The sequence below is a fragment of the Abramis brama genome (genome assembly GCF_963993115.1).
Source record: "Abramis brama genome assembly, chromosome: 13".
NCBI classification, from domain to species: Eukaryota; Metazoa; Chordata; class Actinopteri; order Cypriniformes; family Leuciscidae; genus Abramis; species Abramis brama.
The window spans coordinates 30,942,350-30,969,419 of NC_139975.1; the positions used below are offsets into that span (position 1 = coordinate 30,942,350).

Genomic DNA, 27,070 nt, shown 5'->3' on the forward strand with positions numbered 1-27,070 from the left:
AAAGACTGTTATCTCCGATCGGTGTGCAATTCATTACAGGCACAGTTTAGCGTGACAACTGTTTTGTTGTTACTGGATAAATTAGATTTTCTCTGTGCAATATTTGATGTTATCATGTAAATGATTGTGTTTGGAATTACAACGTAATTTTTCTGTTTAATGTCAATGAAATCAAATATATATAAACAGGAAAACTAGGAACATGATGACATTTTTTAATGAAAGGAATTGTTTAATAACCATTATTGATACTGTATTGTGAGTAGCCTGTGTATCATGATACGTCTTGTATCGTGCAGTATGAGGTTGCCAGGTCTGCATAACAAAACTAACCCAATAGCCAATCAAAAACAGCCCAAAAGAAGCCCAAATATCAAAATTTTAAAATAAGCCATTCCCATACCTAAAATAAATATACTGTATGTGTTGTGACTGCACTGTTATGCAAATTGAAAACCACTATATTGTTGTGATCATAAACACAGCTCAAAGGCTTCATACCAGTGGCCCTCCTTCACAAAACATAACATCTTCCACAGGTTTATCATTGGTACAATATAATATATTCCATATTCATGAAAGACTGACTAAGTGTAAAATATCAATACGAACAAGGAAATGTTTAAATTCAGTTCAGGTTTATTGATAAAGGGTTACCACAACAACAAAAACATTGACAGATGGTTTGTTCTGTTTCTCCTTTTCTATAAAAAAAAACAGTTTTGTGATGTATTTGATTATAAATAAATAGACTTCTGTTAAAAGTTAGGCTAGTTTAAGAACTTCTTTAATCATGACACCCAGACCATCAAAGATCTCATGGATGGGAGCGTTGCACATGAACGCACTTGTAGTCACCAGTTTGTTCTTGGAATCCACATGCACCTCACCGACATTTTTATTCAAGTGTTTGCTTCCCAGTTCTGCCATGGTTACGGCCACCTGAGCGTACGGCCACCTGCGGGTGCAAGAAAGACAATATCAACCAGTGATATCACCAGAGCCCACTTTTAAGAGCTCTACTGCTTAAAGGTGCATTGTGTAATATTTAGGAGGATCTGTTTACAGAAATGCAATATCATATACATAACTATGTTTTCAGTGGTGTATAAAGACCTTACATAATGAACCGTTATGTTTTTATTACCTTAGAATGGGCCATTTATATCTACACACACCGCGGGTCTCCTTACATTGAAATAGCCATTTTGCGCCGCCATGTTTCTACAGTGGCCCTAAACGGACAAACTACTACAGAACGCGTTTCGTCACTATGTTGTTCTTCATGTAAAGAAGCTAGCTAAAGTCTGTGAATAAAACACTGACACAATGATGAACAAGTAACAATAATTTTCGCAATAACATATAGTTTTACTGAATAATTAAGTAAACCTAATTTATTAATTTATCTTTGTAAAGAATCTCTGCTGTTTCAGACGACGACATCACTTCCTGTCGGCCACCATAACTTCTATTGGTTGCAATTCGCAACCTCACCACTAGAAGTTTACACACTGCACCTTTAAACCATCATCTCTATGAACCCTGCTTGAAGATATTGCCCAAACTCACTTCTCACACTCGCAGTCGTGTCCGACGGTGATCTCACATCCTGGGATCGCTTTGGCTGCCAGCACAGGGGAGATGCAGCACATGCCCATGGGTTTCTTCGCCTTATGGAAACCTTTAATGACCTTCTCAATCTCAGGAGTGATTGAGTAGTCCTTGCCTTTGGTGGCCCAGTCGCTCAGGTTTTTAGCCACTCCAAAACCACCTGCATGGCACATTAAGAGTTCATTCACCATGAATTGAGAAATCAAATTTCCTTGATCTTTAAAATATAGGAGGTCAATGTAAGTTATACTGTAAGTTTTTATTGAAACAAGTTTTATTAGACAATGGAGATTAATACATCAGCACAAGACTGCCTGCCAGACACAGATCCATACTCACACACAGTATATGGCCAGATAAAAGATCTACTACAACAGGATGACTGGAATATAAATAGCATTACCTTTCAAAGGATCCTAATAGGAAATTTAGACTAAATTTACTATGCAAAATTCTCAGTAGAGCATTATTTGTTTGTTCAGTTCTTGTTAGTAGTAGTGGGCGTTTATATTGAAGTCTTGAGACACATTTCAACAGAGACTTTGAATCAGAGGGCTAAAATCGGGTAATGGTCCATCATTAGAGTAATGGTCCATCATTAACTATGCAGGAATTAATGCAGCACAAATGAGTAGTACTACATTAACACTTCTGCTTCAACTAATATAGAAAAAAAGCTTAACTAGTCAGTACGTAAAATCACATTTAGGACTAAGATAGTTTCTTAAGTAATCAATAATTACTGAATGAGATTAGCATCATTAAGAACTATCAACTAACTATGACAAATTATAAGGAATTACCAATTAATTACCAATCACAACATTAACGTGTGTCTGATATGTGATCAGTTGTTTTTTTTTAACTCTGAATATGGTCATAAAATGCATTAATAATCACTCAAGTTTTGCCTAGTCACCCTACAGGAACTACTAGTGATCTGGACCATTATTTTAAAGTGAGTAAAAAAGACAATCGGTTATCTCTCTTTATTTATTGTTACCAAATGAATAAATAAATCTACTATTGTTTTAATTGCACCTTAGGAAACAAAATAAAAAAAATGCAGTCCATGCCTTGGCTTTCATTAAGAACATTGGCCTGCATTTAAAACACCTATTTGTGCTTGTTTTTTGTGAAGTTGCTTAGCCAGGGTGTTATCACTTTAAGGGCTTTTGTTCCGGGTAGTTCTAGGAACTAGCCACCAGGGTGTTTCCCAGATAACTAATAGTTCCCTTAGGAAAATTTTCCTGGCTGCATTCGCACCGCCAGTATGAACTCTGAAGTGACGTAAGCCGCGCTTGTTGTTGTGACATTTATTTTGACGGCGCTGAGAACGCCAGATCCTGAGCAAACAAACAGTGCTAGCACTCTCTGTCTTCATTAGATTATGATCTGTTTAACAGTCCTGTCTAATACGTTACTGGGAATAACTGTTATAAATAGAAAGTAGACAGTATATGAAAAAGTATTAGCGTCTGAAATACATAATCATGTTTCGCTTGGTCCCCTAAAAGTCACGTTGGATTTTCTCCTAGAGGTTAAGAGGCTCATCTATCACTGTTTTCCATGTTTGCAGAGTTAGTTTGTGGAGTAAATATATTGGCTATAATCTGTGCACACACCTTTTTTTAAAATGGCGGGCACAGGTGTTTCGCGTTCGTTCAGCCAATCAGCGAACACTGACATCGCAGATAGTTCCTATAGTGCTGGTTTAGACCGACTCTGAAGTAGGAGATAAATGAGTTCCTTCAAAAGAGTTCCTAGAACTAAAATCATTCCTAGTTCCTGCGGTGCAAACGTGCCAAAATCCGGGTACTTCCGCCAATAGCTCTAGGAACCATGAAAAGGTTCCTCCGATGCGAAACCCCCTTTTTATATACAGTATATGTAATCTGTATAGTACTGAATTTGTGCAGATGTTTCGATTACCTGGGATGACGAGAGCATCAAAGGCGCTGACGTCGAGCTTGGCCAGGTCAGTGATGTCCCCCCGGGCGATGCGGGCACTCTCCTGCAGCACGTTCCTCGTGTCTGTCCCAGGCTGTCCTTCACAGTGATTCACCACATGCATCATCTCAATATCAGGGGCAAACATCTGAACCTACACCGCAAAGTGAGCTGCATTAAAGCCAAGTCCAACTGAGACGCAAACGACAAGTTTTATTTTCACACTAGAACTTTTCTTATGTGTGTGTGTGTGTGTGTGTGTGTGTGTGTGTGTGTGTCATTACCTTGGCACCTGCTCGACTGAGGTGTACCATTACAGCAGACGCCTCATGAACCTCTGTGCCATCATACACACCACATCCTGACAAAATCACCGCCACACGCTTTACCATCTTGCCTGTTACACTAAACACAAACAAGGAAATCAACTTTTAATGCTGCTCTTTTACTGTAAGTACTCATTTGAACACAATGTAAAGGTTCATAACAGTGAGAAGAGATATGAGAAGCACACAACAAATGCCAGTTACATACACACTTGCAGAATTTATTATTTATATGGCTAACACCCATGAGAGTTTTGCCAAGGTAACACACGTCAGTTTCCAAGGAGTTAAAGTAAACAAGTGCTGAAAAATTTCTTGTTGGTTTTATTATACACATACTCTATACAAAATGTTGGTTACAGTAAGAGTAATAGTGAGAATAATATTAATAGTACCATTAAACAACAACCTTAACAATATCAGAAAATTGATGTGGAAATAATGATGTTTCAGAGTTAATCTTAAAGGTTTCAGTAAATCCAGAATTGCAGTTGTTACAGTAAATCCATTGCTTTAACGTACCTTGTTAAAGGAGTTGTCTTTTCAGTGAAGTGTGTAGTCTCTCTGAATGTTTCGCTGAATGCACAGATGAACAGACAGGCTGACAGCTTATATTACTGAAGGTTGCGGTCCCTCCCACAGAGGCGTGTTAAACAGTCACACACTGTCAGAGCTTCCTGGAAGGAAAAAGAAAGCTTTTGTCTGTTTGCCCATATAGACAATGCTTAGTCATGCCGACCTTTCTGTCTGAGCTCACCTGTATTTACATTGGTGCCATATTAACTGCACTGCAACAAAGCCAAAAAAGTTTCATGTAATTGACAGGATGTGATTTGGAGAATTGTACAGTATAAGGATATAAAACATCACTAATACATATAATTTTTTTTAAAGAAATATTGTATAAATATTTTGTTTATTATAAATGTGTTTATTACATATATATTATATAGCCTATAAACGCTGGTGTTTTATATATATATATATATTTTTTTTCTTTTTTTTTTTTTCTTTTTTTTTTCGCAATGACTAGAAATTATTGTCACTTGAAACTTGTCACAGACATTTTCCCTGGATGTATGAAGTCAGATCTCCTCAGATTCACACAGGTGTCCGAGTAATGTCTAGTATTTCACATTAATTATGCAAATATGTTCCATTACCTTTTCGTAATGCTTTTCTTCATTATTAGCTCTATATCTAATAATCTGAAATTAATGATTAATTTGAAATCTAAAAAAGTGTGTCTGTGCTATTTTTCTTTAAAATAAATGCATATTTTCTATCTACATCCACGTTTGACAAAAAACGTAGCCTACATTCAAGTGTATTAAACGAAAAAGTAATAAGCTATAGTTTATAATTAGTAGCCTAGGCTAGGCCTTAAATAAAAGTTAAACAATTGAAACGGCATACTTTTGTTTTGTATTAGACGGATTGTATTCCCATCAGTGTTATATGAGGTTGAGGAAACTCCAGGAAAGAAGGAAATAAACCTTTTATGCGAGTGCTTTTCTGACATCATCGTGTACGTCGTCGCGGGTGTGTGTAGGCTATATAAAGCTCAGTGCGTGAGAGAGCGTGTGTGTGTGTGAACTGTGAAGAAGGATGGCGGAGTCTGAATCGCTGCACTTATCCATCGGAGTTCTGGGAGTATCTGGAGGTATGTGCAGAAAATAGAAAAAACGTTTTGTTAGCTTTTAGATCTTACAAATGATTTATTAGCGATGAATTTAAATGTTTTTTATCGCTTTTTTAATCTCGAACGGTAAAAAATGTTTGTTTTATTAATCAAACAAAACTGATAAAGAAATGTATTTCGAATTTAAACATTTATTTGCGATGTAATTGCATTTTTAATCTTTGTAAATGTTTTATGATAAGCAATATATAATATCCTCGTGATTTGTAGGCTGTTAATTATGTAAAAAAAAAAAAAAATAATAAAAAAAAAAAACGCCAGTAGAGGGCAAAACTAACGTGTGTAGGCTACTGTGCAGTAAGTTAACTACACGCTGATGGAAACACTTGACGGTAATCTTTTTTTAGACATGAAATGATAGTGATGCCAATAATAATAGTGTCTTATTAACAGGTTCTTTGTTGCTGCTGGTGAACAACTATGCGAGCTCTCCAGACAGACCTCTGATCACAGACACAGCTTTAGGAGTTCTGCTCCTCATGATTGCGGCTCTGCTGGCTTATTCAGGTATATTGTTCACAGAAATGTAAATCACATTGACATTTTTTTAGCTAATTACTTACAAGCTACAAGTTAATCACAAGTTAGTTTATTGTCTTTTATTTTGTCAAATTGAGACATTTGTAATGCAGTTCTTAACTTTTGTTACTTAAGACATAAGAAACATATATAAATATATATATATATATATATATATATATATATATATATATATATATATATATATATACATAGTTGTAACATATTTAGATGTTTAACATGTGCAGGATGATGACGTATCAGCCAATGTGTTATTATGGGAAATTAATACATTCGCTAATTTAGTTGTAATAGCACAAAAAATACAAAAAGTAAAAAATAAAAAGAGGGGTAAGATGCCCATATGACATCTTTCCATAATCTTTTACATTAGATGCCTTGTCAACCTAACATTTTAGGTTGACAATTTAGTTGAATAGTTGAATAACCGATGACAAAGCAGAATAAAGAACAATATAAACTAAACATAATCACATAAACTAAATTGTCCATTCCCTTGTTCCATTACAATTTATACAAAATGTTTTATTGAGCTCTAATTATTTATTTATTGTACTCATTTTAAAGTTGTTGATTTGTAATAAGAATAAGTAAGGAGTATGCCATTCAAATTAATGTAATTTTACTATACAACTGAAATTCATAAATCTTAAAAAAAGGCTTACATTTTTTGAGTGTACATACATTTTGTGGAAATCAAATTTTTTCATCAGCCCATGTAAATCACTCTCTCACTCACTCTCTATCTCTCTCTCTCTCCCCCACTATCATTCTCCATCTCACTGTCCTTTAATATAGGTGTACGGCGCAACCGGTCCCACAATGCAATTTTTGGTAGTTTGTGCTTGACAGTGTCCGCCCTATGGAGTGGTTCAGGTTTAGTGCACATACTTTCAGGTGAAAAGATAATAAATGGCAGAAATGAGCTGAGAGATGCTATGGTGCCAGGTCTTGCAGCTTTCACTCTGGCACTGCTTGTTATTTGCATTGTGGCTGTTATATGTAATGAGGTTGTCCTCTCATTCATTGCCCTGACCATATGTTTAGCATGTGCCCACCAGATTGCTGGTTTGACAGATTTAGCTTTCGGACAGACAGCCACCGCTGTCTGCTACCTCATGGTCTGTTTAGTGGGCGCTTACTTTGGCAGTGGCCGTTTGTTGTCTTACATTACACAAAGAAAGATTCAGCTACCCGGAACAGTTAAGAAAGAGAGCTTGAAACTGTTACAGAATCAAGAAGCTAATGACGTCGTGACCATTGGTATAATCATGAACCTGCTGTCAGCTAGCGTGCTAGCTTGTCCTCTGCTTGGTGTTGTGCCTAAGCTTTTCTCTGGCCATGTGCCATGGCTGTGGACCGCTGGTGTCTTTCAGCTGGGTGTGTGTGTTAAGAGCTATAGATCTATGGACACCCTGGCGGCCACTTTCTATGGCTTCACATCGATTCTACGCTTCACTGAAGGGTACACTGCACTAGTTGTGCACTTAACAAACCAGGTGCCCTATTCCCCAGTGCCTTTTCCAGCTGTATTCTCTGTGTTGTTTTTCATCCTGGCTTTGTTTAGCTTGCAGGGAGGATTTGTGAACACTATCTACCAACTGTTGTTTGTGGCATACTGTATAGCAATTGCAGCCGAACCCCAGGGCTTCTTTCAGAGAGGAACACAAGGTGTACAGGCTGCCATCTTTGTTACGTCTGCTTTTGTGCTCTTTATAACCCTTTATAACATGGTTTCCTTAAACAAGATACCCACAGGTGCCGGGTTCCTTAAGAACCTGTTGAGCCGCAGTAATACATTTGTTTTACAAACCCATGACAAAGATCTACATGCTCCCTATCTGGGCTACTCTAAGTATGCAGACGCTGAGGTGTTAGGCCATGGTTGCAGTGTCCTGGCTGCCTTTTCAATTACAGCCTCACTTTCAAGTGGAAACCCCTTGGCCATTCTCATCCTACCTTGGGCAGTGGTTTCAGGTGGTGTACTACACCTAATATGTGGTTTCGTTGCCTTTGCTCGAGGAAAGACTCTAGAGAGTACGACTTTCATCCTTTACGGCATCATGTGGACCGTGTGGGGACTTACACGCTTCGGCGGCCTCTATGGAGATGTGCGTGGCCTACACCTAGCTGTGGGAATCATCAGTTTCATGATCTTCAATGTATTAGTGACTGCTGGGGCTCTGTTTCTCAACAAGGCTTGGTTCGTCTATACCTTCACCTTCCAACTCATCCTCATTAGCTTCTTACTGGATGCAGTAGGCGTACTGCCCTACGGCTACGATATCGGTGTGACCATCATTGTTGGGCTGGTCAGCTTCTACATTTTCCTGGCCAGCATTTTCAACTCCACCTTTAAAAGTCCACAACTGCCATTCGGTGATCCTTTCATCAAGTTGAGTGGCTTTGGAGGAGGCAAAGACAGTTGCCCTCATCTTACAGCCAAGAGGTCCACATCTGTTCAGCAGATTGCAGGTGAGCCACTATCGAAAAAGTGAGAACATTTCTATGTATATCCTTAGTCAGGGAAGATGTCATATTGTACACAAATGAAAATGAAGCTGTGAGGGATAGACTCTTTACAAATGCATGCCCTCTAACCAAGCCGTCCTGGCCTAATGGTTAGAGAGTCAGACTGGTAACCCAAATGTTATAGGTTCGATTTTCAATACCGGCAGGAAATGACTGAGGTGCCCTTGAGTAAGGCACCGAACCCCCAATCGCTCCCCGGGCGCCCCACTGCTCCGGGTGTGTGTGTCCACGGTTTGCTACACGTATGTGCACTACTCACTGCTCCTAATGTGTGTTCACTAACCCTGGATGGGCTAAATGCAGAGGAAAAATATGAGTGTGGGTTACCATACTTGTTCTTCACGTCATGTTACTATAAATATATAGATCACATTTAATTTTCAAAACTGTTTTATGGAGTTTTTGTTTGTAGAAAGTCTTTGGGAAAGATGTTTCATCAGCTTAACAATCAGTATGTTGTTTGACAACAGTACACTCCATTGAACACACTCTACTTCTATCCCTCACAGCCTCGTTTTCATTCCTGTCAAAAATTAAATATGGCACTACCCTGACTAAGGTCTATTGGCCAATCTGTTTGCATTTACATGAGTTTGTATGTGTCTATAGACTTTCCTTTCTTTTATGACAGAGATCATGAAGAACGGGGGCATATGTGGAATGCCCACAGACACGGTCTATGTACTTGTGGCAGCTTGCAATCGCCCGCAGGCTGTTGAAAAGGCATATAAGTAAGCCTAAATGTAAGAATAACCACTTTTGGTTTCTGTTGCTCCATTAGTGTCTCTAACCATGCAATCACACCTCTATAGTGTAAAGAAACAGGCTAAAGAACGTCCCATGTCCTTATGGATTTCATCCATAAAGCAGCTGGAGCCAGTCAAACAACAGATCAGCCCTGTTCTCTGGGACTTTATGGAAGCTGCTTGGCCATCTTCCATTAGCCTGGTTATAGCTAGAGGTGGGTGATGTGATATTAGCAATGGACCCGACATGTGTACCAAATGATGTAACATTAAATCCAAACTTCACTATTTAATCTTAGCTCCATGGATGGAGTTCTTTGGACTGGGCGAATCATCAAAATATATTGGCACACCACAGAGCATAGCCATTAGAAACCCAGACTGCGCTGTCGCTACACACCTCATAAATGCGGTATGTGTTGTAATTGTTTTCTCATGGAAATATTGGACTTTATCATAGTATAAACCGTGCATTCCTGTTTGACTAGGTGGGTCCCATTGCGGTCACATCTGCTAATCCTACTGGTGAGGCAGATACTACACATCATAACCAAGTTTATGCAAAACTTGGTGACAAGGTACAAAGGTGGTTTTCTTTCTTTCTTTTTTTTTTGAAGATTCATAAATATACCCATCAGGGGACTAAAATGTAATTGGCCCAAATCCTGCAGGTAGATGGGGTGCTGTGTGATGGACCGTCACCAGAGAATATCGCCTCCACAGTGGTAGACTGCACCAAAATCGAGAGTGGCCAGATTGGATTTTTCCGTGTCGGTCTTATTCCTAAATCTAAGGTAATTAGTGATCATTCCAGCACGGATGTCCTACTATTCACAGACTTATGCAGCTGTGTGGAGTTAACAGAAAATCTATGTGTTGTGATTTTCTGAAGGTTCTTCAGATCTTTGAGGGGATTCAGAAGAAGCATGTGCATGGTGAACTGAATGCAGCTTTCGAGACGGATATCGCAGACCTCCACAGAGATCTCACAGTCTCTCAAACAGACTTGTCAGAGACTAAAACAGACTCTGGGTTTGGTCATGTGACCCCTGCCGACTCACAGAGATCTCTGGACCTCAGCCAACATGACCATCAGGAGGAGGAGGAGGACGAGTCTCTATAGATACTGCCAAACACTGAATGTGCTGCATTTTTATTGTTGAATGTGTGAATTGTTGTACAGTACAACCTTTTAGTGTGATGACATCAGATGCTTGGGTCAGGAAACAATGACATTATATTAGGATTATATTTAGAATTATGGTAATTATATGAATTAATAAAATAGACAGTAATAGGCCTCATTATTCTAAGTAGATAACATTAATGTATTGTTCATTTCTGTGAGGTATTACTTTGAAAGCCTTTTCTACTTATTTATTATTTGTACTAAATACCAAAATGTAAAATTGTATATTTTATTCATTGTCAATGTGATGTTTTATTACTGCAATATATTGTATAAAAAAATTATATTACCGCATATTTTCATGAGTAAATATGGAGGTCCTAACTGACTAAAAACATTCACAATAATGCAGAGAACAGTAAAAGACCAATGAGGACCAGTTGATATATACTATATGTAAATGTATTAGGCTGTGTTTGAGCAGTGCATGCATGAGGTGGAATGTGGGATTCTTCTGAAAACTTGTAAATACAGCATTAGGGTCAAGCACTGAAGGCAAAGAGTCAATATCAGCCACAGAATGCATAGTAAAATGTTGAGAAATTTGGCAATGATTAATATGGCTAATCTGTTTAACATTTAGGTCACAAATGTGAAATTAACCCCACCCTTACTCCTAAACCCAACCATGCCTCAAACTCATTAGCAATAAATGTGGGAATTTTTTCAGAAAAACATGTAATATAGCCTAATATAGTGTGACCAAAGTTTTTTTTTTTTTTTTTTTTTGACAGTTTGGTTTACTAATTGAAATACTGATGACAGACCAAGCATATACTGTACCAGAGTGTCATCTGAAAGGTAAATGTGGTATCTGTCCGGAGTTAGTAAGCAATGAAGCACATAAGACAGAAGTAGCGAACCTCGTCCATTTTGTATACTCATCACTTCCATTCTCGCACACATTACGCCAGAATACAACACTTCCTTACTGTAAATTTATTCTATGACTTAGATACACTACAGACATACTGTATATTTACATATATTTATAAATTATATTTATACATTTTGAATATTTACATATTTAATTGCTCGTATTTTGATTAAAGTTTGTTCATAATAGCAACCCTATGAATTCAAATGTTATGATTTCACTCAAGTTGCCTATAGGTTTTAATGAATAGAGTAGATGTCTGAAAGTGCATCTAATTCAGTAACACTTTATTTCGATAGTCTACTTTTGACATTCTACTAACTATAAGGAACTTTGCATCTACATGTCAACCATTTTATTTTGATGCTCCCCCAACAGACTATAAGTAACTTGACAACTACAAGTCAACTTATTCTACTAACCCGAACCCTAACACCTAACCATAACCTAACAGTCTACTGACAGTCTACTATTACTCTAATGAGAGTTAGTTGACATGTAGTTGCAAAGTTACTTGTAGTTAGTAGAATGGACTATTGAAATAAAGTGGAACTTCATGGTATTATTGAATAATAAACCCACTAATTGTATCTTTTCACTTCAAAATCTGTCCATCCATTGTTCAAACCTCTTTATCCTTATTAGAGTCTCCTCAGGCGGGACGTGAGGTTGTAGCTTTTGCTGTTCTATTACAAGATAGAAAGTCTAAGGCCTTCAATAGCCATACAGCAAACCCAACTAATCTGGTGCCTATTACACGTCAAACTAAGATTGATGTGGGGAAAAGTAAGTCTGTTAAGTTAGCACTCTTTAACATCCGCTCACTTAAAAATAAATCACTTCTAGTCAACGACTTAATAACCACAAATAATCTTGATTTTATGCTTCTGAATGAAACCTGGCTAGAAGACAGCTGCAGTGCAACAGTCCTCAATGAAGCAGCCCCTCCTAACTTTACTTTTATGAGTGTCTGCAGAGCTGTTAAGAGAGATGGGGGTCTAGCTGCTCTTTTTAAAGATATCTATCAATGTAAGCAAATATCATTTGGGAATTACTTGTCTTTCGAATATCTGGGTATTGTGTTAAAAGGTGCTCCACGCATTTTACTTATCATTATTTACAGGCCTCCAAAATACTCTCCAGCCTTTGCTGAGGACTTTACAGAACTGTTATCAACAATTACATCAGAGTTTGACTGTTTTGCCATTGCTGGGGATTTTAACATCCACATAGATAGTGCAGAGAACAATATGGCAAAAGAAATCAAAAGTGTTTTAAAAACGTTTAATCTGACTCAGCATATACATGGACCCACACACAATCGTGGACACACTCTAGATTTACTCATCAGTAAGGGTCTAAACATTTCATCGATTGTTATTAAGGATGTAGCACTGTCTGATCATTTCTGTCTTTTCTTTGATATATTGATCTCTCCTGCCACTGAAGCTAGATCTGTGTCTGTCAAGAAGAGATGCTTAAATGAGAACACTAGTGTACTATTTATGAAGGCTATATCCTTAACACCTATCATATCTGCAGACTCTGTTGATTTTCTCCTTGATTCTTTTAACTCAAAAGTTAAAAGTGTATTTGATGATATTGCTCCTGTTAAAGTCAGGAAGAAGAGTGGCAGACAAAAAGCACCTTGGAGAAACTCAACAGCAGTGCAAAATATGAAAAGACAATGCAGAAAATTAGAGCGCATGTGGTGGAAGACAAAACTTGTAGTCCATTATAACATCTACAAAGACAGCATCCATGCTTTTAATATGGAACTAGGCAAAGCTAGACAGACTTTCTTCTCAAATATTATAAACAGTAATTTAAACAACACACGCACTCTTTTTGCTACTGTAGAGAGATTGGCAAACCCCCCAAGCCAGATTCCCAGTGAAATGCTCTCAGACAACAAGTGCAGTGAGTTTGCTTCTTTCTTCTCTGAGAAAATCAATAATATCAGAAAGGTGATCAGCACATCCTTGAGTTGCCCTGGGGTCAGACAGATCAAACCACCTGAGAAAGTAGTTACTATGTCTGATTTCAAAGAAATTGATGGCAAAATTTTGGAAGAAACCGTACAGCACCTTAAAACATCAACCTGCGCTCTTGACACACTTCCCACATCATTTTTCAAAAGTGTGTTAAACAGTTTAGAAGCAGATCTTCTAGAAGTGGTAAATGCTTCACTTCTCTCTGGGAGTTTTCCAAACTCCCTGAAAACTGCAGTTGTCAAGCCCCTCCTGAAAAAGAACAATCTGGATAAGACCATATTAAGCAACTATAGGCCGATCTCAAATCTTCCTTTCATAGGCAAGATCATTGAAAAATTTGTCTTCAATCAGCTGAACAAATTCTTAAGCTCGAATGGATACTTTGACAATTTTCAATCTGGTTTCCGACCGCACCACAGCACAGAGACAGCGCTCATAAAGATAAGCTTTCTGGGATAGTCCTAAAATGGTTCAGGTCATACTTAGATGGGAGAGGTTATTATGTGAGTATAGGAGATCATAAGTCTGAGTGGACATCCATGACATGCGGAGTCCCTCAAGGCTCAATTCTTGCGCCACTCCTGTTCAACCTGTATATGCTCCCAATGAGCCAAATAATGAGAAAGAACCAAACTGCTTACCACAGCTATGCAGACGACACACAGATTTACTTAGCCCTATCGCCTAACGATTACAGCCCCATTGACTCCCTGTGCCAATGCATCGATGAAGTCAACAGTTTGATGTGTCAAAACTTTCTTCAGTTAAACAAAGACAAAACTGAAGTCATTGCGTTTGGAAACAAAGATGAAGTTCTCAAGGTGAACGCATACCTTCACTCTAGGGGTCAAACAACTAAACATCAAGTCAGGAATCTTGGTGTGACACTAGAGTCAGACCTTAGTTTCAGTAGTCATGTCAAAGCAATAACTAAATCAGCATACTATCATCTGAAAAATATTGCAAGAATTAGATGCTTTGTTTCCAGACAAGACTTAGAGAAACTTGTGCATGCTTTCATCACCAGCAGGGTGGATTATTGTAATGGACTCCTCACTGGCCAAAACGACCATAAGACAGTTGCAGCTCATACAGAACGCTGCCGCCAGGATTTTGAGCAGAACCAGAAAATATGAACATATCACACCAGTCCTCAGGTCTTTACACTGGCTCCCAGTTAAGTTTAGGATTGATTTTAAAGTATTATTACTGGTATATAAATCATTCAATGGCCTAGGACCTCAATACATTGCAGATATGCTCACTGAATATAAACCCAACAGATCACTCAGATCACTAGGATCACTCAATTATGACATTTTTATGCAAATATGACATTGTTTGAGATGTCTTTGTTGACATATACAAAGTCAACTTGACAAACCAATACATCATAAACTGTCAGTGTCTTTGTCATGACATAGCAGATAAATGATCAAACTTTCATTACATTAAACTGTCATGTGGTTGGTTTTGACCTTGGCTGTCATGAGGCCATTATAACTGTGTCATGAATATATTTCTGACCACTTTTTCCCCAGTATTCCAGTATTAGTTATAAAATAATTTGACAGTATTAACACTTAATGATATTTTAATGATAACATTTTAATTCGTATCACTGTAGTTGATGTCAACAAAAATATTCATGACACTGTTATAAAATAATTCTACAGAGTATTAACACTTAATAACATTTTAATGACAAATTAAATGTGTACCACTGATCAGAAATATAATGCAATGTTAACCCATAACGCCAAGTTTCTTAAGTTTGATGATTAATCTGCTCTGTCATGTTTATGACATATGTCTTGGTAATGTCAAGTTGTCATGAAAAAGATATTGACAGGTTATGATGTATTGGTTTATGTCAAATTGTCATAACAAAGATATCTCAAACAATGTCATATTTGCATAAAAAATTTCATAACTGAGTGAACGACACTTCATGACAGTTGTCATAAACATGCATAAAACCTCCTTCATATTCATGATATGTGTCATGTCATGATTATGAAGGTCTCATGTCAGTCTTATGCACCCCTTCAAGTAAAGTGTTACCAACTAGACTGAAGTTAACGGCACTTAATATTTGAAGTCAAGCACAAACACATACTTTTTAATTGTATGATGTAAGTTGAAACAACACATTATTTCTTATTCTAATGTTGAATTTTAAGTTAAGTTAAGATAAATAATCACAGTAACAATTTTTTACAGTGTAGATACACACACACACACACACACACACACACACACACATATATATATAAACAGTCATCATCTGCAGTTTGTCAGTTTACATTGTCTTTATCTTAAATATATCTGAGCTATGAGAGTCTGTAGCAGGTAGAGCAGGTAGTTTATTTCAGCACCTTGGGATTTCTACCTTTTTTTTTTTTCTTCCCTGTTAGAAATATGATAGAAATGGATTTGATCATAGAAGAATGTGGTCATGCCACACAATGGAAAGAATGCATGAATTGTCTTCCTAGGTGAGCTGAGTAATGACTTCCTTGTTACTAAATAAGAGCAAGTAGATTTCAAAGAACCAATGGGCAATCAGATAAAAACTACATAAAAAATGTAAAGATTATTATTTTTATTTTTATTTTTTTACTTACTATTATGATTTTTTTTATTTTTTTTATTCTCAAACAGCTTAGGTAAGATGAGGAAGTAATATTGAAGTTAATTATAGACAACGGTAACAACAAATAGGTTCCTCAACGACTTTTAGTTTTTGGGTTTGTCTAGTTCTGATTTAAAGGTTTATTGTCAGGAAGAACAAATTAACCTGGGTCAGATTTCACCTAAAGGAAGTACAATAAGGGGGATTTTTTCAAGTGAAACATTAAAAGGATTTAAAAAGACAACTAAAAGACTTATTGTTTCCTAATGGGCTAATACATGAACTAGTCATTATGGGCATGACCTCCAACAGCATCTCTTACAAGAAGAGGTTTCTTTCCAGGAAATCGCAACGAAAATAAGGCGCTGATGCATATCAGAGTCAGATGAGTTTGTTTATGGGTGGATAGCTGAGCCAATGACCCTGCCCTGTCAGTTTATTTGCCAGCCTGTCTATGAATGGCCTCCATTCTATAATGGCTCCTTGAATTCTCAGACTGTGTCATGATGTCTCATGCAGCTGGAAAAACATCCCAAAGCATCATGTTTAAAGTCGCATGAATCTGAGAGTGTGTTCGTAGTGCAGTTCGGATGGTACATTCCTGTAGTTCAGTATTGTGTGCTGTACAGTATGGCCATTTTCTCAGTTGACAAATTTCCTTCATGACTTTTGTTGTAAAGGTTGAGAGAAGCAGGCACACGTAACCCAAGCTTCACTGTCTGACAGTCGCTGAGGCAGGTGTGTAAGGGGCCGTTCACACAGAACACACATTTCCATTCCGATGCGCTACTTTTCCAATGTTTTTCTACGTAAACACGCGCTAGACGGAGGTCTTGAACCGCATTCTAAAATCAGGGCGCTCAAGTTAAAATTAAGTTCAACTTTAAAAAAAAGCATCTCTAGATCTTGTGTTTTTCACAGCAAAAACGCGTTCTGAGTGAAGCAGCCCCACACAAGCACAGGGTGTGTTTATAGTAACAGGAGGCATCAAAAGCGGCATATGTAAATTGAAACTTTGCTTTTATTCAGTCTGAATGGATTGAGGAAAATGTTTTACATTTTTAATAATAAGTAAAGTTTCTATTAAAATTACTGAATGAAAAATACTTTCTGGGAGGAGGAAATGGTACAAAAAAGGTTTTGGACATTGTACCTTAGTATCATGGTTTTCTTTGAGTACAAAGATAAAACACTCACACACTCCTCTGTGGAAAAATACCTAACACTTCACGTAGCCTGATGCATCATTCTTTCAAATCATAGGAGGTACTGTCTTGTCTGATGAGTGACTTCATTGTTAGTAAGGTCAAATGAAATGGAAAAATCTAAATGGAAAACTTCAATATGATCTCATTGGTATTTGTTTGTGAATTGTATCAGTCTATTTGAGTATTAGCTTTTGAAAGCTGTGTTCTACAGTATTAACATAATCCTAAAAATGACAAACAGTCAACATCAACTAACATAAATGATTAGGGCTGTTGATAAATAATAATCATAATAATAATAGAAAAGCTAATCAATTAATCTAATCAATTTCTGTAACTGATTGTGATTAATAGCACATAACATTAAAATGTGTAATCTTAAAATTATTTTCACATCGATTCTCCAAATGTAAATTATTATTATAATTTTTTTATTATTTTTTCTGGGGATACAATTAGTAGTTATAGCCATTCGACATTACATTATGATCAAAAGCCAGGGTTTAATTTGTTATATTTGTTTTTATCTTTCTTTAACAATTACTGAACATTAAATATTCTAACAACTTTTAATTACACTGTGTAACAGGGATACCTTAAAATCAAGTGTAATGCAATATATATTTTTTTAATGGCAGCATGGATTATCTCAAGCAGTGTCACACCGCACACAGATAGTGTGACCATATCAACTAAAGGATGTGGGGAAACCCCATCACCAATGGCACCATAGCACCATAAAAAGCTATGTTGTTTTATGTTTGTTAATTATTTATTTTTTTGGACACATTAAACAACATATATTGATCACAGAAATATTTTTTTCCAGCCCTATAGAGTATTCACAATTAAACATCTGCACCACAATGACGGAATTGATGACAATCAATTATGTTGCACAACAATACAGTTCTAAACTAGCAATTATAGTAGGCCTACATATCATGACATTGCTAAATTCTGACTCATTTTCAAATAAGACTACCATGAAAGTGTAATGTTTTACAACACAATAGCAGGATTGTTCTGTTTTATTACTGTGAGTTTTTGAGTGATTTAGCGAGGGAAAAGAACATAGATTTATCTGACATATTTTTGGTTGGATGCTACTATAAGAGCCATGGCCACTAAGAGCTTATGGAGTATCAATGGGATCTCATTGTTCAAATGTTTGAGAAGGGCTACAAAAACATTTCCCAGGCATTAGATGTACATGGAACCCAGTAAAGATAGTAATCAACAAGAGGAGGAAATTTGCAAACATTATCAAGAACAGAGTGTCCTTCTGAAATTGATGAGAAGACAAAAAGAAAACTGGTCAGGGAGATTGTCAAGGCTGTCATCTGTCTGGGCTTTGAGACAAAAGCCTTTTCTGACAAAAAAAAAACCCAGGCCTGACTAATCTTAGCAAATATATATATATATATATAGTTTCCCAAAACCATGTAGAAAAAAAACATGTTATGGTCTGATCAATTGAATTTTCTGGCCAAAACTGTAAAAGGTAGGGGTTGGCGTAATGTCAGCTGTAGTCTGTGTTCTAGGTTCTTGTTTGTTCCCCTGGTTGTCAATTAGTACCACACCTGTTCTGTTTTTCCTTGATTGTGCCCTTGTGTATTTAAGGTCAAATGTTCAGTATTGTTTATGTTACTGTCGAAACCTGAAAAGATTTCATAGTGTTCTTGATAATGTCAGTACATGCCATTCTTTCTCTACTTATTGATGACTATCTTGACTGTGTTCCATGAACATCTAATACCTTGGAAATGGTTTTGTAGTGCTTATCTGTGTGAAACCTTTTAACAATGAGATCCGGTTGATACTTCCTACGTTCTTTGTGGCCCATGGCTCTTGAAGTAGCATCCAACCAAGAAGATGTATGAAAAATCTTACAAAATCAGTTGAGATTTATTTGGAGTTAATCAGAGTCACTTCAGGTCAAGACAGTTGTGTAACATAGTTTATTCTAATTCTTCGCGATTCTTTTTTTTTTTTTTTTTTTACTGGTGAGGGAGGCTGTCAAGAGGCCTACAGCAACATTAATAAATATTAGCAGCTCCTTCCAGCAAGTATTGGTTGCTCCAGTCCCTACATGTGACAACTATCTCCTGTGTTCTTCACCGGTCTGGGCTTTGAGATGCAAGCCTTTTCTGACTGGAACTTTTTTGCAAAGAAGAGTGAGAAAACAAGTCAAGATGTGCCAAGCTACAATTAAAGCTTTATTACGGACACACACAATCCAAAAAGAACATGCAATAGAACAGACCATGTGTTTTTTTTTTTGTTTTTTTTTAAAGAACAGAAGAGTCCACAATATCACATATTTACATTCTAAAAAGTGTAGTCTTCACAGATACTGAGTGCATACTAAATTTGAAAATGAACATATTATCTTGCGCATACATCATCCAATACTGTCTGTAAATGTCCCTATTATCAGACAGGTCATCAGTTACATAATGTTCTAATTATTTAGCCTCATCACATATACCACACAATACCACACAGAGAGAAGTCAGGAAGCGACTGTCCCTACAACTAAAAATCATAATATTACCCTTCTTTGCATTGTATTTAAGGTCAAAGTCTGAGCCATATTGTGAGCAAATCCTCAGTATATTGAGCCATATTGTGAGCCATAATCCTCCCCGTGTGCAAACACTTTGGATTCTTCATAAAGCATTTCTTTGTCTAATTTCTGCTGTTCTTCTTCCAGATGGCTAACATCAATAGGCGGAGACTAAAAGCTGCCTGCCCTGTGGTCATCCTCCTATTTTTGGGAGCCGGGTTCTTCTTCCCATCTTTAGGAGTTCTGCAAATGCACATAGACCGTGCTCAGTAACCTTATTTCCCCTTGTTAACTCCTCGACTACATTAAACCCCAGCAATGGCGGCTCTAATGGTATCTTCCCCACAAGGAAAGGCACTTGAATAGCCAAACTTGGATCACCATTCCTGGGCAGAATCACTGTCAATTCGACATCCCATCTCATCCCTCGAATGGGAGGGGTTCTCCATTAACAGCGGAGACATTAAAGTCGCCCCCATCCACTATCTCTGACAGTGGTCCCAGAGCTTGTCAGTACTTACTCTTCCAGTTGTAGTCGATTATAACAACTTGTGCTCCAGTGTCCAGTAGTGCGGTTAATGCGAAACCATGAATGTTGCACTTGAGGATAGCTTTCTTTCCAATGAGGTGGGCTATTTGGTCAAAGGGATGTTGTCTTTGATTCTGCAAATCGGCAAAGCAATGACTGCAAGAGATGACATCCTTGGGACACATTCATTTACATTGCTTTAGCAGCAGCTGGGAATCGGTGACTATGCGCCAACCTTCTGTCATACTCACCTTTGCAAGTGATTCAACTGTATTTATATGAGCTTAATTTTGTGCACTCAACAGATGAACAATCTCAGTTTGATCATTTTGTCTATTGCAATCTGCGTCCTTACCTCGGCTGGACTCACACTGGGCACTGAGGGCATTCAACACTCTCTGGCGTGAAGCTTGTACCAACCAACATTGTCTTCACTCTCGTTACTGGCTATCTGAGTTACTTAGCGCAGGAGTGCCTCATCTATCACCAGCCAGTTCGTAAGCAGGGATTTCAATTCAACGTGAAACTGCTTGTACTTTTTGAATCGTTTGTTCATTATACTCCAGGTCTGTGACTGCTTGTTTGGACAGAAAATTGTTTTTCTGTTTCAGTCCAGTCAGTCTATACAGTAATTATTTGGGAGTCTCAATGTCATTCTGTTTACCACATGAACTCCTGGAAGAGCTCAGAGTTACCTCTCTCATTCAGATGCGACTGAAGGAAACTCTTTAACTCTGGGATTGTCAGCGCCACTCCTTGTTCACTAACATGTCCTTAAAATTTCCTGGTTTAATGACGCTCAAGACCCCTGTGATGATATCATTTTCACTGCGATTGGCTGCTAGTCCCTCACCTATTTGCCTGGTTACACTTATGTAGCTTATATCAGTAGTACTGTCACTAACACTTACAGTGTACTTACCTAGAAAGTAATATAAGGTAACTACATGGGTTAAGATTAGGTTTAGGGGTAATTTCAGGACTAGTACCTAGTTATTGTAAATACTACAATAAATATAAATGGTAACACATAAGTTTAATAACTTTCATTAGTTAACATTTGTAAATGATCTAACAATGAGCAATACATTTGTTATAGTATTTATTAATCTTTGTTAATGTTAGTTAATAAAAATACAGCTGTTAATTGTTTGTTCATGTTAGTTCACCGTAGGGCTGTAGTCAAGACCACCTTTGTCGAGTCCAAGACAAGTCCAAGACCAGGACTAGTCGAGTCCAAGTCAAGACCGAGTCCAAAGAGGTTTGAGTCCGAGTCAAAACCGAGTCCAAAAAGGTTCGAGTCCGAGTCAAGACCGAGTCCAGGACAGGAAAAAAAAAAGCAGTCTGCTAAAAAAATATAGGCTAGCCTATAGAAATTAAATCATGTAATATGAAATAATCAGTAATTTTTATTTTATTTAAAATAATTGACTAATTCAAAGAACAACAAAAAAATAATAATTATATAGGTCTAAAGGAGCACACACATTCGTTTCGACTGTCTGATCAGCCTTACATTCTGTTCCTGTCAATCATACACGCGATGTCAACCAATTAAACTGCATGAGGGAGGGCCGAGCCAACTCACAGACACACACACACACGGTAACACTTTACGGTAAGGGTACATGAATTATCATGAATTCATGTATAAATTCATGCATGAAATATGCATTCATTCATGCATTAATATCTCATAAATCATCAGGAACTAACACGAGTTCAACGTTTTTCATTCATGACTTCATGGATGAACAACACCTTAATTAAAACATTAACTAAGATGAGTACATCATCATGAATTATGATTTATTACGCATGATCATGATGTTTTCTTTGTTCACACAAAAAATTGGTCTTTACCACCCATTGTGGATAAAGCTATGGTTATGGTACATGAATCATCATGAATTCATGCATAAAAAAGTATTAATTCATGCATGCAAGACTACTCTTCGAATTATTAAAGGAATGTACAAAAATCCACATTATCTAATGCATGCATACAGGCTAGAACAGTATATCAATTAATGTGAGAACTTTTTTTCTGAATTATGATCTGAGTTTCCAAGCATGTTCATGTCTTCTCATAGCCTGCAGGTAAATGGACAGAGCCCAAAATTGGCCAATCACAGCACATATTATACGAATTCTGTTGGCGTTCAAATACTAGTCATCATTAACTAAGCATTATTTATCAATGACTTCATCATGTGTGTGGCCCCTCAACTAAAGTGGTGACTTGGTGCTTTGAAACACTGATGAATAATGTGGCATAACTGTGAAATGACATGAATATGAACATGAAAGTTCAAGCCTTTGCAAACAATGTACTATGGACACAAATGGACTTTGATCTTAACTTTACTGCTTTATTCTTAAACGGTATAAACCAGTTAAAAACCATAAAGCTGTTTAAAAAAAAATGTTTCACAAACAGCTTGATCTCTTTTGGGGTAAAGAGTCACCTTTAAGCTACTGATGTGACTCCTCCATATCATGAAATTGTAAAACAGCTTTATGGTTTTGTAAAGAGTTTTCAGATATACAGGCACTTAAAATAAAGTTCATGGTGTATGTACTGAATTCCTTCTCAGCTCTTTCCAGCTGTTGATTTAACTGGTTTATACCGTTTGGTTTCAGAATAAAGCAGTAAAGTTACATAACATTATTACGTTACGATTTTACAGCTAAAAAATGTACGTTAAACTATTTACGAATATTTCATATTATAAAGATATCTGTATAATTTCCCTTTTACCATTTTATAGATTATAAATGTAAGATCCCTTAACCCTAACTCCACACCTAAACATACCCATTTTATAGACAATATTAAAAGGATAAAACGTAATGGACAGATATGTGTAGGGAAATGGCAGTTTTATTAACAATGTAGCATTAAAAGATAGTTTGAGCAACTAATCCTACCCCTACCCCTAAACCTAACCATTTCTTAAAACTACGTAACTACAATTATAAATTAAAACAACAGACAGACAATCACAATCATTTGTTTATTGAGAAAATGTCAAAACCTGTACCAAAAGTCGTTCACGTGACGATGTGTCGCAGTCCTCTCTGGTAGTAACGTTATATAATAGTTTGGTAACACTTTACGGTAAGAGTACATGAATTATCATGAATTCATGTATAAATTCATGCATGAATTATGCATTCATTCATGCATTAATATCTCATGAATAATCAGGAACTAACACGAGTTCAACGTTTTTCATTCATGACTTCATGGATGAACAACACCTTAATTACAACATTAACTAAGAGGAGTACATCATCATGAATTATGATTTATTATGCATGATCATGATGTTTTCTTTGTTTCACAGTTATGCCACCATTAATAGCCTATCACATTTTTCATCAGTGTTTCAAAGGACCTAGTCAACACTTTAGTTGAGGGGCCACACACATGATGAAGTCATTTATAGATAATGCTTAGTTAATGATGACTACTGTATTGGACAGACCCCAAAATAGACCAATCACAGCTCATAGCACACAAATTCTGTTGACATTCAAATACAGTAGTCATCATAATTTTTTGTTTCATCCTTTGTTCGTGCGAGTCTTTAAATGTGACAGTGTGTGCGAATCCTTTTTATAGTTTGCTACATATTCAGAATGAACTAATTGTGAAGCTCATGTGAAACAGTACACATCTGTCTTTACCAAAAGTGACTCTGATTAACGCCAATTAAATCTCAGTAAGATTGAACGATTTTTATGACATCTTCTTGGTTGGATGCTACTACAAGTGATTTGGGCCATAAAGAGCTTTTGAAGCCTCAAGGGGATCTCATTGTTAAAATGTTTCACAGATAAGCCCTACAAAAAAAGTCATTAGATGTAGGCTACAAGGAACACAGTGAATTAAAGTATGGCAAACAGTGACATTATTAAGAACATGGCGTCCCTCCAAAATTGACAAGAAGACAAAGAGGGAACTGGTCATGGAGGCTATCAAGAGGCCTACAGCAACATTAGAAGAGTTACAGCTCCTTCCAGCAAGAACTGGTTGCTCCCAGTCCCTACATGTGACAACTATATCCTGTATTCTTCATCGGTCTGGACTTTGTGACGCAAGCCTTTTCTGACTAAAAAAACACCCAAGCCTGGCTAATCTTTGCAAAAACATGTATCAAGTCTCCGTAAACCATGTGAAAAATATGTGTTACGGTCTGATGAGACCAAAATTGAAGGGTTTTTTGGGTTCAAAAACATGTTTGTAAACTAAAACCATGGTCTTTGACATGGAAAAGTGCTGAGTGCCACGTCAGGGTCTGAGCAGATGTAGACACGTTTCCTTGTGGCAGAGAGTCAGAGAACTGCAGGTATTTGGAAACCTAAGCAATTCTGGCCACTCGCCATTCTCAAGTAAAGCATTTGGATGTTGACTGGTGTTTTTTATATGTTAATGACATTAAATAGGTGGCGTTTAAAATGTGAAACCATTCAACCACATCAAGAGAGGCGTATGCACATTTTTGTGATTTTGTTCCCTGAATGACATATACTCACGTAAGATCAAAAATGGGACATACACACATTTTATAAATGAGGCCCCTTAAATCTGCTGGAAAGCTGAATGAAGAGAACCTGCAGCTTTCAGCAAATTTCCAAAACACACAAATGAATTTAATAAAAGAAAGGCTTCAGCAAAGCAAGATGAATGTTTTGGAATGGGCCAGCCAGAATGGGAAAACAAGTCAAGATGTTTTAAGCAGATAGACTTCTGTCCACAGTGCTGTAATAAAATCAAAGTGCTTCAAATAAATATTTATTCAAAGCTGTGCACACTTACGCAGTTAGTTATTCCAAGTTTTTTTTTTTTTTATAGTTTTTCTCTGAAATGTGTCACTTTGGTTTTAAATGGCATTGCATAGGTTGTCATTTTTACATAAATGTGCAAAAGTTCTGATATGATTCATCCTTGTTTCATTTTTACATCACAAAAAAACAGAGGTGTGTAAACTTTTTGTATAGACAGTATTTAAATTATACATATTTGCACATATACAGTATCATCTTCAAACTTTTGTATATTGTTTTCTGAACACATTACTTTTATTTATTGTATACAGTATTTACTATGTAGTGCAATGAATGTTTTCAATTGTTATATATTTCTCTGGTAAAACTTTAGAATACTGTTTAGAATTTTAATTTATTTATTTATTTATTTATTTAATCAGGGACAGTACACATTAATAGTACATAACAATTTGTAAAATGTGCCAGATTTATCCAACACTGCCTAATTTTCATCTTTTGTCCCTTTTGCAGGTTGATGTTAAGGACATACAAAACACAACACAAGAATAATAATAATAATAATAAACACCATACCAGAATATCTATAAATGTTCACAATTTTGATTCAACAGTAACCATATTTTCAGCTTTTTTTGAGAAACCACAATGACCTGTTATCTGCAGTTATTAATGAATAACTACACAGGAACAAATGAGTAACGCAATATTAACATTCTACAAACTACTATTAACTAATAACTAATATGTCACATGCGTACACTCTGCTGACACATCAGGGCTGTGTTATGGTCATGTCTAGGAGCAGTTAATTCATCTGATCTGGATATGGATACAGTAAACCTCGGGATAAACTAACATTTAGCTAACATTAGCATAGACGCCATTCTTATCATGATGTAACGAGTTCATCAGGTGTTATGGGAAGTGTTCTGGCTGACCTAATTTATGCAGTCTAATTTTACATGTAGAAATTGATAAAATGTTATGTGTATGCCACGTTAAAGAGATGTGTTTTTAGTCTAGCTTTGAGTGTGTCTGCTTCCCAAACACTGCTAGGAAGACTGTGCTACTGAGAGTTTTGGTGCTAAATAGGATCTATCACCAACAGTTGATTTTGATATTCTAGGTATTATCAACTGACCAGAGTTTTGAGATCGCAATAGATGTGAAGGACTATAATGCGTTAAGAGCTCACTCAAGTACTGCGGAGCTAAACCATTTAGTGCTTGTTAGTATTAGTAATCAGCAATATTTAAAAAGTTTATAAAATGTTTAATAGGGAGCCAGTGCAGTGTTGACAGAACCGGGCTAATATGGTCATACTTCCTGGTTCTGGTAAGAACTCGAGCTGCTGCGTTTTGGACCAGCTGTAGTTTGTTTATTAAGCGTGCAGGGCAACCACCCAGTAGAGCATTACAATAATCTAGCCTTGATGTCATGAACACATGAACTAACATTTCCTGATTTGTCATTAAGAGCATATTTCATAATTTAGACATAAATTTAAGATGAAAGAATGTGGTTTTACAGATGTTAGGAATGTGTCTCAGTGTCAAAGAGCACACCCAGGTTCCTAACTGATGACGAAGACTTGACAGAGCAGCCATCAGTCGTTAGACAGGTTATTACGTGCGGGGGGGTTTTGGTCTAATAATTAGAATCTCTATTTCCTATTGCTTAATTCTAAAAAAAACAATCATATTATCATACCTTCCAGAGGACTACTAAGAACTACTATACAGGTTCAACATTAATGTAAATAATGCATAATGTGTAATTAATTCTAAAGTTAAGATCATGGTAATCCACTTATAATGACTCGAATATTACCAAATCCTTCAGAAGGAATTACTAATTATTTG

At 36.7% G+C, this 27,070-nt stretch overlaps 2 protein-coding genes across 2 annotated transcripts; one reads left to right on the forward strand and one right to left on the reverse strand.

The window, feature by feature from the left end:
• Positions 1-217: 217 nt before the first annotated feature.
• LOC311094347 (glutamine amidotransferase-like class 1 domain-containing protein 3, mitochondrial) lies at positions 218-4,562 on the reverse strand. The gene is made up of 5 exons (XM_084132274.1): positions 4,413-4,562; positions 3,849-3,969; positions 3,547-3,718; positions 1,573-1,774; positions 218-958 (listed from the first exon to the last, which is right to left on the reverse strand). Exons 2-5 carry the CDS (start codon positions 3,954-3,956, stop codon positions 766-768), a joined length of 675 nt encoding a protein of 224 aa, XP_083988400.1. The 5' UTR covers positions 3,957-3,969; positions 4,413-4,562; the 3' UTR covers positions 218-765.
• A 911-nt stretch (positions 4,563-5,473) lies between these two features.
• LOC311094496 (uncharacterized protein) lies at positions 5,474-11,660 on the forward strand. Its single transcript, XM_084132488.1, has 9 exons — positions 5,474-5,553; positions 5,986-6,099; positions 6,931-8,607; positions 9,296-9,395; positions 9,477-9,625; positions 9,710-9,822; positions 9,899-9,988; positions 10,082-10,204; positions 10,303-11,660. The coding sequence occupies exons 1-9, from the start codon at positions 5,499-5,501 to the stop codon at positions 10,531-10,533; spliced, it is 2,652 nt and encodes an 883-aa protein (XP_083988614.1). The 5' UTR covers positions 5,474-5,498; the 3' UTR covers positions 10,534-11,660.
• The last annotated feature ends 15,410 nt before the right edge of the window (positions 11,661-27,070 follow it).

Bases quoted from the DNA above. Each gene is read 5' to 3' on its own strand.
- LOC311094347 (XM_084132274.1), bottom strand. From the start codon at position 3,956: ATGGTAAAGCGTGTGGCGGTGATTTTGTCAGGATGTGGTGTGTATGAT. The intron at 3,719-3,848 runs GTAATGACACAC...TTTGCGGTGTAG, and splicing joins TCAGTCGAGCAGGTGCCAAG to GTTCAGATGTTTGCCCCTGA. The intron at 959-1,572 runs GTGAGTTTGGGC...TTGCACCCGCAG, and splicing joins CACGACTGCGAGTGTGAGAA to GTGGCCGTACGCTCAGGTGG.
- LOC311094496 (XM_084132488.1), top strand. From the start codon at position 5,499: ATGGCGGAGTCTGAATCGCTGCACTTATCCATCGGAGTTCTGGGAGTA. The intron at 5,554-5,985 runs GTATGTGCAGAA...TCTTATTAACAG, and splicing joins AGTTCTGGGAGTATCTGGAG to GTTCTTTGTTGCTGCTGGTG. The intron at 9,626-9,709 runs GTGGGTGATGTG...ATTTAATCTTAG, and splicing joins TAGCCTGGTTATAGCTAGAG to CTCCATGGATGGAGTTCTTT.